Below are 18,784 nucleotides of genomic sequence, written 5' to 3'. Positions count from 1 at the left end.
TTAAAAACAAATAAAGAAAGTGGCATTAATGTAACTCTGGGTGCAAACCATTGAAATCCACAGTCAAAATTCTGTCAGTAATTTTCTGTAGAGTTTTGTCTTGCACAAACTTTAGAACTTTGGTTTTGGATACAAATATTATGGAAGTTTGTTTACACCACTGAATAAAAAATAAAAAAGATAACTGAGACTTTGAATTCTGAAAATGTTTCTCTTTGACCTTTTATTCAGAATTGCGTGATATAAACTCGCAGTTGTGTGTTATAAAGTCAGAATTGCGAGATATAAAGTCAGTCTTTTTTCCTTAGAATTATGAGTTAGAGTGAGGTCATACGAATTTGTATGAATTTTTAATCACTCCTACGAATTCGTACGAATTGGTCGTGAGATAGCGTTGTCTATACAGTATGAATGTGTGTAGTATGAATGTTATTTAGACATACTACATTCGCCATGTTGTCATTATCATGTGACCTACCAGCGTCAGTTGCGTCGCTTCACTGCCATTCATAAATCCTCTCCTGTGGCCTCATGGGATAGAAAAGTGTCCATCGTATGCACACTTCCGAATCTCACTGGAAGAAGTAGGTCATCCAGGTATTTTTATGAGTAGCTACTGTAATTCAGACATTCTTCTTTTGTCACATACTGTTTTTCGCCAACTAGGCAATAGGCTATATAAGATTTCAGTGCAATCTGAATTGGTTTAATTATAGCCATTTACAGCCATTTAAAGTGCACTTTTTCTTAATGGAATTTTCAATGTGAACACACTACTCACACTATTTACAGGCTACTACAAAACGGTATAGAATAGTGCACAAGTAGACTACGCGAATTGGAACGCACCTCGTGTTTTAGAATGTTTATAGAACATTCAAAAGTAACATTTCCATAATATTTGCAAAATGGAATGTTTATGTTCTTTCAACGTTCGAATAATCAAGAGAATGTTTAAAACATTTTTTTTTTTTAAATGGACGTTTTGAAGGTTCAGAGAAGGTTCTTGAAGAACGTTCAGAGAAGAAGGTTCTACAGAGAACCTTCTTGAACGTTCTTAGAACATATTTGTGTTAGCTGGTTACTTTTTTCGAACACTTTGGATGCTCAGAAAAACGGCCACGAATGCAGGAGTCACGAGCGCGCAAACTCAACCCTCTTTACGTAGCCTATGATCGAGGAGATGAGCGCCGCTGAGGCTGACAGCGCGCTGGGGTGAGTTTAGTTTCAGCCCGGGGCGGTGGAGCTCAGTTAAAGCCCCTAGAGGCGCTTCACCACCACACACACACATACACACAGTCTTCCAGACGCGTTCAGTAACACACAGCGATGCTTCTCCATCCCAATCTCAGCAGACTCTTCCTCATCACCGATGCCTGTCGGTTTCGAGGAGTTCAGCCAAGGTTTCCGACACGCATGTGACTACAGTCACCGTAAGTGAGTTCACGCCCGCGAAAGCTCCCTGGAAGTGGAGAGAGATCGGACAAAGAGCGGCCGTTCAGATGCAGCGATAACTTTGAGGAGGTTCGCGTTTTGTTTTTTTTGGACGAGCAGCTGAAGATTGTTTTAATCATGCCTGTACGGAGAGGTCATGTCGCTCCTCAGAATACCTTTCTTGGAATAATAATACGGAAATTCGAGGGACAGAGTAAGTATTACAAATCAAACATTCTTGATTCTTTGTCTCCATATCGTTTAGATGATAAGGGAAGTGTTAATATTAACATACATAGACAAATATAGCTAACCTGTTCTATATTTACTGTAGGCTACATACACATAAACCCTTTATAGCCTATACATTTAAGGAAAGTAAACAGTTGCTTTGTTGAATGCATTCACTATCCAGTTTTGTGCATGCTCGATTGTCCCTTTATATAAGGTTTAAAACACTATTGCAAATAAAAATAATAAACGGGTTTACTTAATATACACAATTAGCCTATATGTGATGTAGCATTTGATAAAGAGTCACGACAGAACAGCATTGTGGCTTTTTAGTGTTTTCACTTCAGATACATCTGTCAGACTCTAAATGTACTTAAAGCAGCTATACCATTGTAATGCATGAATGACAACATACTCTGCCTGTATGTTTAGATGAATTATGCTCTCATTCTGAAGATTACACACATACGCAGGGATATCTGGACTGCTCAGAGCATATTTAGAGGATTTTTATGGCATAGAGGATTTTAAGCACTCATTATATAAAAGCTGTACAGTTGCTAAATTGATATCACAAATATCTCAGGTTAAATTGTTTGATGCAATTAAACAATAAAACATTAAAATACAATAAAATTGAAATTATGTACAATTTTATTAGTTTTTATTACATTGATAATAAAAATAAACAATACAATACATTAAAATATTAAAATATAATAGAAGTACATATTTAAAAAGTCATTAATATTAAATAAAATCTGAAACTATACAACTTCAATTGTTTGTCAGTTGCGGCAAAAATAATGCTCTTAAAATGTTTTTATCGTGTCTCAGTCACTGTTTAGATCAGTGTTTCTCCACCTTGCTTGACTTACACTTGACTTAACGTTAGCTCATATTATACTGGATTCTATTTAGCATTATTGTAAATATTATAAACTATAATTCTATTATTATTCACTGATGTATTGAAAACAATCAATGTTGTGGATAATAAACGTATTCGCTTGAGCTTGTTTGTCTTTAATTAGTTTTGAGAGTTCTGGGGGCAATAATGGAGAAACATTACCAGAGAAAGCCCGACGGACGTATTTATTTGTATATCAACTCCAAATCCAATCCAATAAAAATAGTAATTTTAAAATCTTTCCAAGTGCTCCCTGGAGTACACATACCTTTTGTTGGGAATCACTGGTTTAGACTGTTATCTGGTCAGTTTGATGAAAGTCAGAATTTCATGCTTAAATGTGAATTTGGTCATATTTGCACAAGATCTTTTTGCTTAAACTGCAGTGAAAGATCAACTGGATCTCTTTTGCTCAGGACAAAAATCTCACATAAGTTTCCTCTACTGTCAGAAGAGATCTGAACAATGTCTCAAACTGTGATACCCAACGTAACTCAAACGTTTATCCAAGCCTGATTTCATGTGATGTTTGGTTGTTTACAGATAAGAAGTTCATCATAGCCAATGCTCGGGTCCAGAACTGTGCTATTATCTACTGTAATGACGGATTCTGTGAGATGACGGGATTCTCGCGGCCGGACGTCATGCAGAAACCCTGTACATGTGACTTCCTACATGGAGAGCAAACCAAGAGACACGCGATTGCTCAGGTGGCTCAGGCTCTCCTGGGGTCAGAGGAACGGAAAGTGGAGATTACGTACCATCGCAAGGACGGTGAGTCCAACCTCATGCTTTTCTGTTGGCGGTTTTGCTCTGTGTAAAAAAAAGAGAGAGAGAGAGAGAGAGAGAGACATAAACAGAAAGAATGGCTCTGTTCCGAAACCAAGTATCTACTGCTTGCACACTAATGCCCGGTTCAGACTACACAATATTTTTCTCTGTTACGATAGTCACCGTGTCATATTATGTTGTGGACAAAAAACATGTCCGACTACAATGCGACCAATCAGCGCTTGCCGTCTTTGCTGAGAAGAGACTGACTTTGGGAAACGAGCGTAAACAAACAATGGTTGTACTTGCCTAATGCTATTTTCCAGTACTCACCGGGTTGCTGAAGCACCTCTGCTGTCATTCACCAGCATTTATCTTTTTTCAGTTTGTCAGGTTGTCTCTCGAGGAAACATCATCCTGACAGACACACAAACCATCATAAAGACAGGAGCTCCACGAATCTTCCCTCCATTGCATAATTCCACCTACAGTAGCAGCACCAATATCATTGTCTCTTTCGTTTCGGCATGTTTGAAAGCTGTGTAAGGAAGAGCTTCTGTGCTCCTATTGGTCAACTTCACAGATGTGACGGAAACATTAAACATGCTAGTCTTTCTGTCGTGACATTGTGAAGCATTGCAGATGTGGCGTCGGTTGCGTATGACTCTCTATACAAGATGAAATGACCGATTCTTGTGTCCTGACGCCCATTGGCGTTTACGAATCACCACGACACCCTACGCCAAGCTTATCATGCCAAAATCAGACTGATATTGGCATAAGAGGCCGTTCACACAGAATGGGATATTGCATTAATGGACTGCATCCTACAAAATAGTGCTACTCACATGAAGTGCATTTGAAACTCAATGAAAAAATTGTTTCCAGTAGAGCTTGGTGTTGAACTAAACTGATAACAAGCATACATAAATGCTTTTCTGGGTTTAGCATATTTAATGCTTAATTTAAACTTTCATTTTGAGTGAACTATACTGTACACAATACATACAGTAGTGTCGCTATCCATGACACATATTGGTGCATTTTTGTATTGCGATATTGTGACACAATATAACTGTTTATACACTGCCCGGCCGTTTGGATTTAACTAGGCTAATGCTTAAAGGGATACTTCACCGATTAGCATTAAGCTTTGTATCAGTAGAAATATTTTCGAATGACCGTGCTTCCCTCCCTCATGTCCCCCTGAGACGAGAGATTTCTGTATTGTGTGTCTGGAAAAAAAAACTCAGATGATGCAAAAATCGTCATTTAGCGTCATCTGAGGCTTTTTTGTCCAGAGACGAGAGACTACAGCCAGTAGGAGGAGCTCGTTCCGCATGTGTTCAACCCGCCCATAGGGGGATCTCACGATAAAACGCCGTCTTTTCAGTTTCCAGTCGACTAGTAGCCTAGCTGTATCATTTCTTCCGATACTGCCCTCTGTAACCGGGAGGCGTGGCTTGGGAGTGTCCTCGTAGGGCAGCGAAGCAAGTGCATTCTGGGAGTTGTTGTCTTTCATCCAGATGAGCCAAAAATAAATTTTCTGGCTTTTCTCAGTCTAGAAGGCACCAACTTCTAAAATAATTTCACATTTCTACTACATAAATGACCCAATTTAAATACACATTCATCTTTCCAGCGGTGAAATATCCCTTTAAGAGTCTATGATTGGATCATTATTGCAGTGACTATTATGTTTCTAGCATGTTATATGACAACAGTTCTTCTAACCCTAATTGATGGAGTGTGTAGGTTTACATTTCTTATACAACCATGTTTTTGGTTAAGATCTGGTATTGACAATGCAAGAGTCCAGCACTCTGTAAAGTCTCCTCCAGCACATCCCAAAGACTTTCAATGAATGTAAGATCTGAACTCAGAGGAGCCGATTCATGTGTGAAAATGATTCTTCATTCTCCCTCCCAACTATTCTTTCACAATTTGAGCCTGATGAATCTTGACATTGTCATCCTGGAATATGGCCATGATGTGTCTTCCTACACGGTTGTTTAAGAAATGAAAAGCTACACACTCCATAAATAAGGGTTAGAAGAACTGTTGCCAAACATATAACATGCTAGAAACATAATAATCGCTGCAAAAATGATCCAATCATTGACTCTTAAGCAATTGCCTATTTGAATCCAAACTGTGAATTTTTTTGGCCGGGCAGTGTTTTGTTAGTAAAATGCTCAAGTTTGAATACTTTACGGTATTGAGAGAAGTCAATATATTTGTATAAGCAGTTTAATCTGCCACCTGCAATGGATGACACCTTAAAATACTGTCTTGGTAGGCAGTTCACTAGGTTTTGGAACAGAGCACGAAATGCAAGTAGTGTGTTTCTTTTTTCACACTTCCTCTCTATCTTTTATCCTTTTGTTTCATCTTTTTTTTCCCTTCTTTCGCCCGTCTCTGCTGCAATATCGTAAGCGCCTCATTTGGCGGGGAGGAAAGCTGATTTCAGCTGAAGTGTGCAGTGAAGCAAACTCACTAATGTGGGCATCCTTACACCCGCCTTGAGCTACTCAGTCAACTTCAGCCCTCAGCCTGTCCAATCCCTTCAAACACACAGGATTAAAGCAAAACACACGCCAGCGCCTGCTGCTAGAGCCCAGATCAGCTCTTATGCTAACAGTGTTTGAACAGTTACACAGGAAGATGCTGTACTGATGAGCCTGAGCCCAGTGTGCCTTACACGAGCTCTCCGTATTCATCTGCATTATGTTCCAATGGTGACATTTCAATTTTACTAGATATTCTGACATGAACTTGCTCCATACAACATTACATTACATTCATTAACTATTTAACATTTATACACTTGGGAGGACAATAGAGACCAGAATATTATAGAGTGGGCTGGCATTTTTTGGCCTCTTAGCAACCATCCAGAACACCCTAGCAACCTTAGAAATGCCATGACAACTCCCTAGCATTGTGTTTTTATACATCAAGACAAAAAAAATCAAGCCATGTGGCTTAAAAACAGCATATTTTTAGTTAAAGACCCTTTTAATTGCAACAATGCAAGGAAATTAACAGGTTGACATATACTGGCAATGCACCATAGAGGGATACTGGCTGTAAATATACATGGTAAACTGTCTTTCTAATGTAAGTTTCAACGTTTTAAACAGATCGCAGCACATCTCAGTAATAGTGCATTGGCATACCACTGATAGATAACTCATGGCATCTAGAAATATGCATGTACTGGGAGAAAGTCAATGGTTGTACCTGCTCAGATAGAAAGAAAACCTTTAACAATGAACTTAAGCTGGGGAATATATATTAACACCATTGTTTAATGACTCTCCTTTGCAGTTTCAGCTGAACACTGCACTTTAATAGCACCTGCTGTAGGGCGATTTAAACAGACATTTCCCCCGTACGTAGATATTAATAAGCAGCGTTTTAGCTAGCATAAAAGTGGGACTGAAAAGCAGACTGAGCCTCATTAAGGAATCATTAGAGGTTCGGTTAAAGAGTGCTATCAAGCTGAGAGTGAAATTCAACACCCTGTACACACGGGCTAACAATACATCACATCAGCTGCGTAGCTCACCTGAATCCCAAGCTTGTGCCAGGAACCTTGAGCTGGCTATTCATCGAAAGATATGAATTATAAAGAAGGTGTGATTAAATTTGAGATAGATAAAGCACCTCGATGATGACCTGTTAAGGAGAAGAAGCACCTCTAATATTAAGTAGGATCTGATAAGACTTTTGGTAATCAAACATGCAGAGGGCCTAAAATTAACACTCGCCAAGCGCCAAATGCGTGTTAAAAACAGTGTTGGCAAGTATATGAAACGGTGTCAATCAGCGGTTGGCTGGTAACATTTTTTTATAAATTCTAAAAATGCAAAATTGTTCATTTAAATATTCAAGCTCAAGAAGACGGGACAAGGGAACTCAATTCATTACTCTCCCGCTGTAGGAAGTTTTCTGTGCGCAAACATCCGAAGCGCGCGCCCAGAAATCCGCGTCTCAGATGGCGTGAATACTGAATCCAGCTCTCTTTCACGTCTTCTTGCGCTTGAACAGGCATGTTCAAACAAAATTATGTCAAAATGCCCGTCTTGTAAACATAAGATAATATGTTTTTGTTTTTCTTATTAAGGCGAGACAAGGGTAAAATTTTTAGCTAGCAGATATCACCATGAAACTTTCCCAGTTGATTACCTACATTAAGATGAGAAAAAAAATGTATTACAAGTGTTCTGTAATTTAATGTTTAAATATGCAAATTAGGCTATATCTAATTAAATATGCGCTAATTTGCATATATATATATAAAACAAATGAAATCTGAGTATTGGATAAAGCCAGGTTAAAAAATATTTTTTCATTGTGTTCACATATTAGATGGGGAAAAAATTACAGAGGGATTTATGGATATCTACTTTGGTTATCCTGTAAATCAGAATATACTGTCAATAGCCTTAAAAAAATGATTTTCACCATGTTTTTTGGAATAAAATGTTATATAAATCAGGCTAGGAATAATATATTTACAAATCCCTCTGTAAATGTCTTCATAATATAACTAGGTACAAGACTGGAAAGTTTGGTGTATATAGGTGCTACTGAAGTGGAGATTTCGGACTTGGAGAATGAGAGAAAAGTCATTTTGAGAAAACTGGCTTTAAAGATTTACCATCAGCCAATGAGATAGCGCATTCAGCCCTTTTACTTTCACGATTGGTTGCTGATAAAAAGGAAATGACCATATTTGGATCCGACAGCATTGTACAGGAGAGAGAGAGCTTTCTAACGGTGTGTGTGATGACAGGGTGCCGGCAGAGATCGCGGAGAAGCGGGATGATTAAGAACGCCAACTTTTGTTGAATTTATGAGAAATCTACAGACGCAAACAGACAAAGTGTAGTAAAATAAAGACCTAAATGTGAATTTCGGACTTTTTTTCACCACAAGTCTGAAAGAAGACATGTTATTGAAGACAAATATCCAAAAATCTCAAAATTGACCAGTAAAAAAAAAAATATGTTTTTGCCTGCCGTGTCTCGCCTTAAATATTCAAGCTCAAGAAGACGTGAAAGGGATCTCAATTCATTACTCTCCCGCTGTAGGAAGTTTTCTGTGCGCTAACATCCGAAGCGCGCGCGCCCAAAAATCCGCGTCTCAGACGGCGTGTATACTGAATCAGTCACTCTTTCACGTCTTCTTGCGCTTGAACAGACATGTTCAAACAAAATTATGTCAAAATGCCCGTCTTGTAAACATAAGATAGTCAGTTATGTCTTATTAAGTGAACATAAACAGCTGAGAAATAAAATGCGTGTGTAACAGTATATTGGATCTGTGCATTAGCTCTTAAAGTGACAGTAGCCTAATATTCCTGCTGCTGTGTGTTTTTAATGTTAATCAAAAAACACGACTCATTGTTCTTGACTAAACAACTTTTGTAACTTTAATAAGGATTAATCTATGTTTCATGGCTGGTAAATATATTTATGGTCGGTAAATTTTCTTAAGTCACCGGCGATTGGCAGTTGTGGCAGAAAGTTAGTTTTAGGTGCTGTGCATTGATGTTAAGGGTTAGTAAATTTTTTTATTGCATTAAATTGATCAAAACTGACAGTAAATTTAAAATGTTACAAAATATTTATATGCTGTTCTTTTGAACTTTGTATTTGTCAAATAATTCATAAGACAATATCAAGTTTTCACAACATTGATAATAATAATAAATATACCTTGAGCAGCAAATCATCATATTAGAATGATTTCTGATGGATCATGTGACACTGAAGACTGGAATAATGATGCTGAAAATCCAGCTTTTATCACATTTTTAAATATATTACAATAGAAAACCCTTAAATTGTAATAATGTTTCACAAAATCATAGTTTCTACTGTATTTTTGATCAGTAGTGAGCATAAGAGACTACCAAACACAAACTTTTGAACAGAAGTACAGTGATGAAAATTCAATGAAAATATGGTTTCTACATAAATAACCATATGGCGATGACTTTTTTTTTAGATAATTGGGTAAATACTTTATCTCTTTTTTTTCTCTCTTCTCTTCTTATTTGTTACATAATGTGAAGCAAAAACAGCTTTACATTATGTAACACTTCAGTTCAAAACAAAAAGTAATACAATAAAAAGGCAAAGTTCTGCCTTAAAAAACACCCCTTAATATCATAACATCCATCCTTGATCTACTGTAGTAGGACCTGATGAAAATTGCTTGTGAAAGTTGGTCAGAAACGGTTTCTTGTAAGACGCTATAACAGTTTTAACATGATTACACAAATTATTTCATTTGCAATCCCTAAGTCACCTTGAAAGAGTGTGTGTGTGTGTGTGTATGACACACAATCATCACGATCATGCCACACCGCTGTCATGACCCCTGGTAAACAGAGTTTGTTTAGTAGTTCCAGGGCACGGTGTGGATGAAGAGGTTTGTGGGTAATGGGCTCTGATGTCACATCAGTGTTGTGGAGCATAAGGAGATGTCATCTCGTGTGAGGTCTTAATGGAGTCGTTACACCTGTGTGTTCTGACACCTCACTCCCGGCTCATGATGGATTACAGCGCTCATGCAAAGCTGATGAGCATGCTAGATGTTTATTTATTTCCATACGCTTGTTCGTAGTGTCGTTCCTGAACAGAATCTGGTGTTTGAACTAGTTGTTTTTAATGAGGGGATACTGATGAGCATAGTGTGTGTGTTATAAATCATGTTCAAATTATGGAATATTTCATTTCCAGTAGATATTCTGACATAAATAGCTCCAATAGCATAAATATAGAATGTTTTTTTATTTATTAGGGGAATGCATATATTTTGTGATGCAAATGTGATGCACAATGCAAAATAGCAAAATATTTTTTTATAAAAAATTATAATTGTTTCCACAAACTAGAATAATATTTCTTGCAATTTATATGCTTGACAGGACAATAAAACAAGCAAAAAATCCAGAAACTAGAATAATTATGTTTTTCTTTGTTTTAGTTTATTTTTATTTTATTATTATTATTTAAAAAAAAATTGTCAACCAACCAGAACACCCAATTATGTTCAAATTATGGAAATTTTTATTTCCATTAGATATTCTGGCCTAAAATAGATCCAATAACATAAAAATAGAAAGATTATTTTAATTGGGGGGAATAAAACGATCAAATTGAGAATCAATTTCACAATGGAAAATAGTAAAAAAAAAAAAATATATATATATATATATATATTATTACATTAATTTCACATTGAAATATTTAACCCTGGATCGTTCTAAACCCAGGATAAACGGAATCCTGGGTTATCTTGCGTCACATTTTACATTGCTTATAATTTACCTGGGGTTAACAATTAATCTTGGGTATTCATTAACTGTCGTTTCACACTGTACATTCCTAAACGTCCTTATGTGCATATTTGCATATTAATATCGCCGCACACAATATTTACTTAAAGCTTCTAACATTGCACATCCTCCTATTATATTTTGCCGTCTGTACCATCAAGTTTATCCTGAACTGACATATTATTACAAACTTAATGCATTTTTTTGTCATTATAATATAAGCAGTATTTTCTCCTTCTAAGTTATTTTTGACAACATTACATGCATCTCTCACAGACAATGCAATCTCATAATGCATTGCTATAAGCTGCATGAAAACATCCAAGAAAGTGGATGAAACGGAAGATTAATGTTTTAATACCAAAACACAATAAAAACTTCTATTTTACCAAAAATTTGTGTGCCCTAAATATTTGTATGCTTAGATAATGCCAACATCTACTGACGCTTCATGTGAGGATCACCATTTATATACTATTTCTGCCTATGTAGAAATGTAAAATTAATTACTTTTAAGTGACCATGCTGCCCTATAGCGGATGCTGGCTATGTAGGCGGTGTACAGCAAGGCAGCTCACTAGGTTTTAGAACACATCTGGAGATACCAGAGAGAGAAAGAGATTGAATGTATGATAATCTTGGGCATGAAGGCCTCACCGTCATATTCTGCCATGGAAATGAGATCAGTGTGTCTGAAACCTGTGTTTGAGAGCATTCAGGATCCATACTAGTTAGACTGAGCTCAAACTGCATGTTTTTATGCATGACAGATGAGTCTCTGGGCTTCACTTAACCTTAAAGGATAATTCCGGTATTTAGCACTTTGAGTCTCTTTTCTGGTTTGTTTTGGATGAACTAGAGTGGTGGACACAGAAATGTTGACGATGGGTCCGGTCTCGACTTTTTGACTCATATATATATATATATATATATATATATATATATATATATATATATATATATATATATATATATATATACAGACCCTTTCCAAAAAATTAGAATATCATGGAAAAGTTTATTTATTTCCATAATTCCATTCAAAACGTTAAACTTCCATAGATTATAGATTCAGGGCCCACAACTTAAACGATTTCAAGTATTTAGTTGTTTATTTGTACATAATTTGGGCTTCCAGCTCATAAAACCCACGAAAACAGGATTTCAAAAAATTTGAATGAAATCACACAGTAATTACACAGTGATGCCATGGTCATTGAACCAGGTTGTGGTTCTTTTGGCAGTGTGGGCAGGTGCAAATCCTGCTGGAAAATGAAGTCAGCATCTCCATAAAGCTTGTCTGCTGAAGGAAGCATGAAGTGCTCTGAACATGTCCTGGTAGACGGCTGCGTTGAGTGGACAGCACAGTGGACCAACACCAGCCGATGACCAACACAGACTGTGGAAACTTCACACTGGACTTCAAGCATCTTGGATTGTGTGCCTCTCCATTCTTCCTCCAGACTCTGGGACCTTGGTTTCCAAATGAGATGCAAAATTTGCTCTCATCAGAAAAGAGGACTTTGGTCCACTGTGCTTTATTACATCCAGAGTCAACGCAGCCGTCTACCAGGACATTTCCAGAGCACTTCATGCTTCCTTCATTTTCCAGCAGGATTTGCACCTGCCCACACTGCCAAAATAACCAAAACCTGGTTCAATGACCATGGTATCACTGTGTAATTACTGTGTGATTTCATGTAAATCCTGTTTTCGTGGGTTTTATGAGCTGGAAGCCCACATTATGTACAAATAAACAACTAAATACTTGAAATCGTTTAAGTTGTGGGCCCTGAATCTATAATCTATGGAAGTTTAACGTTTTGAATGGAATTATGGAAATAAATAAACTTTTCCATGATATTCTAATTTTTTGGAAAGGGTCTGTGTATATATATATATATATATATATATATATATATATATATATATAAATTAGATACAATAAAACAGCATGATCTCTGCCAATTACAATACTTTTAATAAATGAATCGTTTGTGTGACTTAAAAGGATAAATGGAAAACCTTTTCCCATTTAACATTAAATAGTCACTATTATCATTAAATGGACTTGAACATTATAAATTTTTGTTTTCCTTTTGTTTACAACAACTGTAGAACATGATCAAACATTGAACAGCTTTTATAGTTTACATTTATATCAAACACCACAAAATTCACTACTAGCATTTAATAAATGTCACGTGTTTCTGCATCATTATTTCGTGAAGTGCAATAAGTCCAGATGAAGAAGAGAAGTCCTCTTTTCTCCGTAATCTCTGCTCTCTGTCCGAGACCATGTGCGTTTCAGAAGGAGAAATAGTTTCTTGCTATATTTTCACTTCAAAACTTCCAAAAAATAAACACTCAACACTGAAAATCAAACCTTCCTTTCTTAAAGATGAGTGAGTGAATTGAGATCATTTACCAGCCATAAATGTATTGTATCAGGGATGAAAATTTTGGAGAGTAAAAGAATGGGAAAAATGGACACAAGCACTATTGCGCAACCCGTCAGAGCACATTTACTAACCACTGGCCCATCTCTGACATTCTGCATTATTTTTTATGTAAAAAAAAAAAGTATTTTAAGTCCCTATGACAATGTCATCGCTTGCATTTTTGTGACAGACAGCGCAGGTCATCGTGTCACTCACAGCGGAAAACACGAGATGAGCCGGTCCTCGTCTCTCTGAAAAACTGCACCTGTCAGAAAAATGTGAAGACACATCGCCATTTAGTTCCTCGTATTTCTGTGCTTGCGTAATGTGAGGAATATTACACGTGCAGTTCTGGAGGACATTAACCTAGATGTGCTAGACCAAGTTTTGGCATGATTGCGACCGATGATTTATTTAGGATGGTTCGTGTGTTTGATTTGAATCATGCATGTTGCTGGCTAACATTCTTTGACATAACCACCTAAAGTTGCAGTTCCTAAATGTTTTATTTTAATTGCCAAACACATTTTACTTGCATGTGTCACTTGAGTGTTAATTAAGGACCCTGCGTGTACTGTATATAAAAACTAAACCTTCAACCACTGACATTCACATACATAGCAATACAAAAGACTTTTAATAACTCAATTCTCTGTAATAACTTGTTTCGTCTATATATCAACAAGATTAATTGGAGAGCAAATGGAGACTTTTGCTTTTGTCTTCTGCTTCGCAAACGTTTCTCTTTAGAAAAATGTTCCAGTAATCTCTAAAGTTTGTGTGTACGTGATTGATAAGATACTGTATATACTGCGTGTGTGTGCTTATATAGATAGATAGATAGATAGATAGATAGATAGATAGATAGATAGATAGATAGATAGATAGATAGATAGATAGATAGATAGATAGATAGATAGATAGATTAGAAATTATGATCTCAGTTCTCCCTCATAGACATCAATGAGATTAATCGGAGACTTTTGCTTTCAGATTTTTCTTTTTAGATAAATGCTCCGGTAATCTTTGGAGTTTCTCTGTAATATCTCACACTTTTCTTATATTTGCAAAGTGTATGATCAAAATCTCCATAAGAACTCAAATATCTCATCAAATTCTTTCAAGACCACATAATCTGAGCTACATGTGCTCATTAATTAAGTGAGGAAGTTTAGGAGAAACATCTCAAAATGCATGCTTTATATAAAATACTTGTAACGCTTTACAATAAGGTCTCATTTGTTAATGCATTAGCTAACATGAGCACTATATTTTAAAGCATTGATTAATCTTGTTTAGCGTTACCAAAAATCAAATTGTTCATTGCAATGCATGTTAAAAAATGCAACTTTGAGTTTTAAAAATGTGTTGGTAAATGTTGAAATTACCATTGACTAATATTAATAAATGCCATAGAAGTATTGGTCATTGTTAGGTCATGTTTTTGTGTAAAGGGTTACCAAATTGTCTGAGCTATAAGACTTTCCTCTGGGCATGGCAAGTCTCCAAACGCTTCTTCCTCCAAACAAACACTTGTGTTGTGCACATGTCGGAGAGGTTGCATTTCACCGTCAGTTATTGCGTCTTTAGCACGAGTTTGCTCCACCGTGAACATGTCAAAGCATGTGTTTGTGGCATCTGTCAGTACGAGCGCCCCGTAAACGTAACGCGTTCTTTAAAGGACAAAAGTTGACACTGATGGAGCGTGCCAGAGATAAAGAGAGAATGAGACATTGGCCGCTCCACCTCTGCACAGAAACGCCCCAGGATCGGAGCCATGTGGTGAGCGAGGGTGCTGGGTTTCACTCGCTCTGTCCTCTCCGTGAAGGGCCGGCCCGGGGCTTTATCCTCCTCTTTCTTCCCTGCGTGCACAGCTGAAGGCTCTGAAGGGACGGTGTAGCAGCAGGTGCAGGATGGTTGCTCCTGAAAGGCCAGCATGCATTATTAAAGGGCCGCCACCTCTTTGGTTACCCTTGCATCTGTTATGAAATGGTGGCGTGTGCTTGGCTGGGTCAGATGCATGCGTGTCTGGCAGAGAGAGTGAGAACGGTCGGCCAATCAAAATAAAGATCATTCAAAACAGATCAAGTTTATTTCGAGATCAGGTGTCGTCCGTACAGTGTTCTGCAGAACCATGACTGCATGTACAGTACAAATCATCTGAATATAGCTGTTGTACAAATGTAGATGCTTTCAAAAATAATCTATTCCAAAATGTACAGTTTCTTATGTCATTTCAAAACATTGCACAAAACATTTGGTAGAAAACCTGCTCTTTTCCTTACAACCAAAGAAGATAGTTTTCTCTGACAAGCTCCAAAAATTGTAGAAAAAACAACAACTTTATGGTAGAATGTCAAAAATAAAAATAGTAAATATAACTTTTCCAAGTCTTTTGAAGTCAAATGACACATTTGTGTGATATTCACTCATAAATGTCCCATCTGCCAGACTTAAATTCAAAAGGAAGATTTTTTTTAACATATATTATGTACATATATTTTGGATAAAGAAATGTAATACTTTTTTCATTGTAACATTGTTTTAATTATACAATTTGTTTTCCATTAAATAATAAAAAAAAAATATTTAAATACGCATAAAAGAAGCTCGACAAATACGACCATGATGTATATATAATGTACAAATTAAATAAAATGTAATTAAATAATGTTTTTCCCCTAGCATTGCGGTAATGAGAATTGCGAGGACTACAGGAATAGTTAAAACGATGAATAGTTATGAATGAATAGTTAAAATAAAAATGATGGCATTATTTCCATTTAGGTGAACTGTCCCTTTAAATCTCATTTGTGCTTGTGTAAAAAGTCAGACCAATGATATAAGTTCATGAAAGAAAGAATATATGGTTGGAATGACAAGAGAATGAGTCAAATATGATAAAATCAATTTGATTTCAATTTCAATGTAAAACATTTTTGGGGTCAACTCTTTCTTTAAGAGGCCATATTATGCACTCTTAGTCTTGATTTTGTTTTTGGGCTCTACTAGAAAAGGTTTTAATGCTTGTATGGTAATTGTTTTTTTTTTTCATATTCTCCATTATTGCAGCTCGTCTCTTCCCAGTCTGTCAGTAACGCTCTGGGGTGTGTTTCCCAAAATCATCGTTGGCCAACCATGATTGCAATTTCCATTGAACTCTATTGGTAGTGACGGAACTTACGATCATAGTTGGCTTTGGGAAACACACCCCTGTTTAGTTCCTGTCTCTATGAAGCCCCTCCTTCTGAAAAGCACACTGTGCTCTGATTGGTCGGCTGGATCAGTGTGTTGTGATTGGTCGAGCGCTTCTAGCGTGTTTGTAAAATGTCCCGCCCCTTACCATAACCGCCAGTTTCAACACACTACTGACTAACTCAACCAGGCCCCGCCCCTTTATTCTGCGTATGAATTATTTAAATGAGGAATATTGTGACGTGTTCGTTCCCGGAAGAAAACTCAAGACTACAATGGAGGCGTTTTTAGGGAGTTCAGAAACACTGATAGGGACTGGAGGGACTTTCAGAGCTTTTCATGCTCAAACAGCAACATTACACACTAAAGAAACATGTAAATGTTAAAAAGCATAATAGGTCCTCAATAAAACACTACAAATGGTGTGCATTCTCACCTCAGATATATTTCATTTAGGCATCAACCTTTTCTCAGATGCTTCCCTACACAATAAAAATAGAAACAAATGAGTCAATTGTTGAAATACAGTAAACGTACAGTGTATGTGCATAGCAGATCAGATGATTTGATGAGAAATGTTTTTCTATCTTGGCAAACGCTCTCCATGCACTGCTGTCGAGGAGAAACAATTAAGATTTTCTCTGAACTCTTCTGTTTAAGAATCATCACGCACGTTCCCTTTAGCAGATATAAGCCGAACCCCGACCAACGCTTCAGCACCAGCAGATGGGCAGTGCATTATAAGGGGCAAATGTCTGTCCAATACATCAGGACCACTTCTAATGAAACATATCTGCTCAGCTAAGGGAAGCCTTCTTGAAAGCCATCCAGAGGCAACCTAAACCATCTGTTCCTCTGCCGCTGCCAGCATCGCCTCACGCTCCTTCTGTTCTCCACCCGCTCCACTGTAATGCAGCGAGATCTAATCTGGCTCGCGCATATGCAAGGAAAGTGGTGAAATGGAGATCATGGCGATTCCATTATGAAATCCTTGTTTAGAAGAAAATCTTTCAGAGCAATGGATTTTTCTTGGGAATTCCTCAACATTGCAATATTATTTGAAGGCCATTTAGTTGACAGGAACCTTGCTGACCATGTTAGTCAATGACTCACCAGATAACGGTTTTGTATGAAGGCATTAGGGGTGTAACGGTTCACAAAATTCACGGTTCGGTTCGATACGATACACTGGTGTCACGGTTCGGTACGTTTTCGATACAGCAAAAAGAAAGAAATGCCAGAGAAATGTCCTTGATTTAATTTTTTTTTTGTTATCTATTAAAACTAACATTATAAAATATGATCATTTTTTACTTTGAGAAATGATGGAGCTATACTTAACTCTTCTTAGGAGCATATAAAACAAAAACAGCTCCTTATAAAAAAAAAAAGAAGAAGAAATGTAGCCTAACATTGTAGTAGTTATAGCCTAAACAAAGGTTTATTTTATTTCAGATTAACATTTGAGGGCAGCAATTTTAATCATAATGTCGAAATAAAACCGACGTACTTGAAAGCATTGCACTATTCCTGCCAAACTTCCATAGTTACAGTTAGTGTTACTACAGTAAATCCATGGTGAATGTTGCTAAAGCCTATAACTAGTTCATTCATGACACAATGTTTCTCCTGGTTTCCACGCGCTGTGTATTAACAGTGTCGCTTGATCAAGATCGGCTTGCGCCATAGACAGTAAAAGAAATGGACACAGCGAGCCCATAGACTTCAACGGAGAAAAGTGAAGTCAATTAGAAGCACTCACTTCATGATGGCTGAGCGTACTGCGCAGACTCGAACTGAGCTTGACGACGTAGATGTGACGTGAGCAACCCGTCTGTCTTCTAGTAGCTGTGCCAAGAGAAATCTGAATCATTCTCTTCCGAAACTTGCAGAGACGGAGAGTGTGAGTAGGAGGTGTCCATGAGCTAGGAGCAGGAGAAACTTTTGCTAAGTATTCTGATTAATTACTTTGTCATTTTGCCTCCACGTCCCCCCGATTGCGCGCGAGCTTCTCCTCCTGTCCATACGGTAATCTCTCTACTGTGCGACAGAGAGTCGCGTGGTTATGACGCAATCGTTAGCCTATTTTTCCAAAAACTGCTTCTACGGGGCCATAACGTAAGATACAAGGTAATGGAGCCTTTTATACATTTTTCGTGTTTCTTTAGAAATAAATAATGGACAAATGGAGTCTTTAAATGCCTCAGATGTGAAGTTATTTTCTGGCAAAGTGACGCCAAAATGAATGGGAGTCAATGGAATGCTAACAGTCTGCTAATCAATGGCGGCGCCCGGGGAAGCTTCGGTTTCCGGCTGATGGATTACCCCATTGGCTCGCGTTGCATTGGTCCAAACTGATAAACGGTCCGTGAAGCACAAAATAATGAGTAGCGCAGTTTCGTTCCGCTTTCGTTATGTTTTTGGGCAGCGTTGTGTCGGTCGTGC

At 37.3% G+C, this 18,784-nt stretch overlaps 1 protein-coding gene across 1 annotated transcript in view; it reads left to right on the top strand.

Moving 5' to 3' along the window:
* Positions 1-1,323: 1,323 nt before the first annotated feature.
* The window catches only part of LOC311297957 (potassium voltage-gated channel subfamily H member 7), a gene marked incomplete at its 3' end in the record, with an annotated part of 99,930 nt that continues 82,469 nt past the window's right edge, over positions 1,324-18,784 (top strand). The window contains exons 1-2 of the mRNA XM_084420470.1: positions 1,324-1,648; positions 3,122-3,352. Coding sequence (XP_084276596.1) covers positions 1,573-1,648; positions 3,122-3,352 — 307 coding nt within the window. The 5' untranslated portion in view covers positions 1,324-1,572. The remainder of the gene's footprint in view (positions 1,649-3,121; positions 3,353-18,784) is intronic.

Source organism: Rutilus rutilus (assembly GCF_951802725.1).
Source record: "Rutilus rutilus genome assembly, chromosome: 10".
NCBI lineage: Eukaryota > Metazoa > Chordata > Actinopteri > Cypriniformes > Leuciscidae > Rutilus > Rutilus rutilus.
This window is presented reverse-complemented; position numbering and strand designations above follow the sequence as displayed.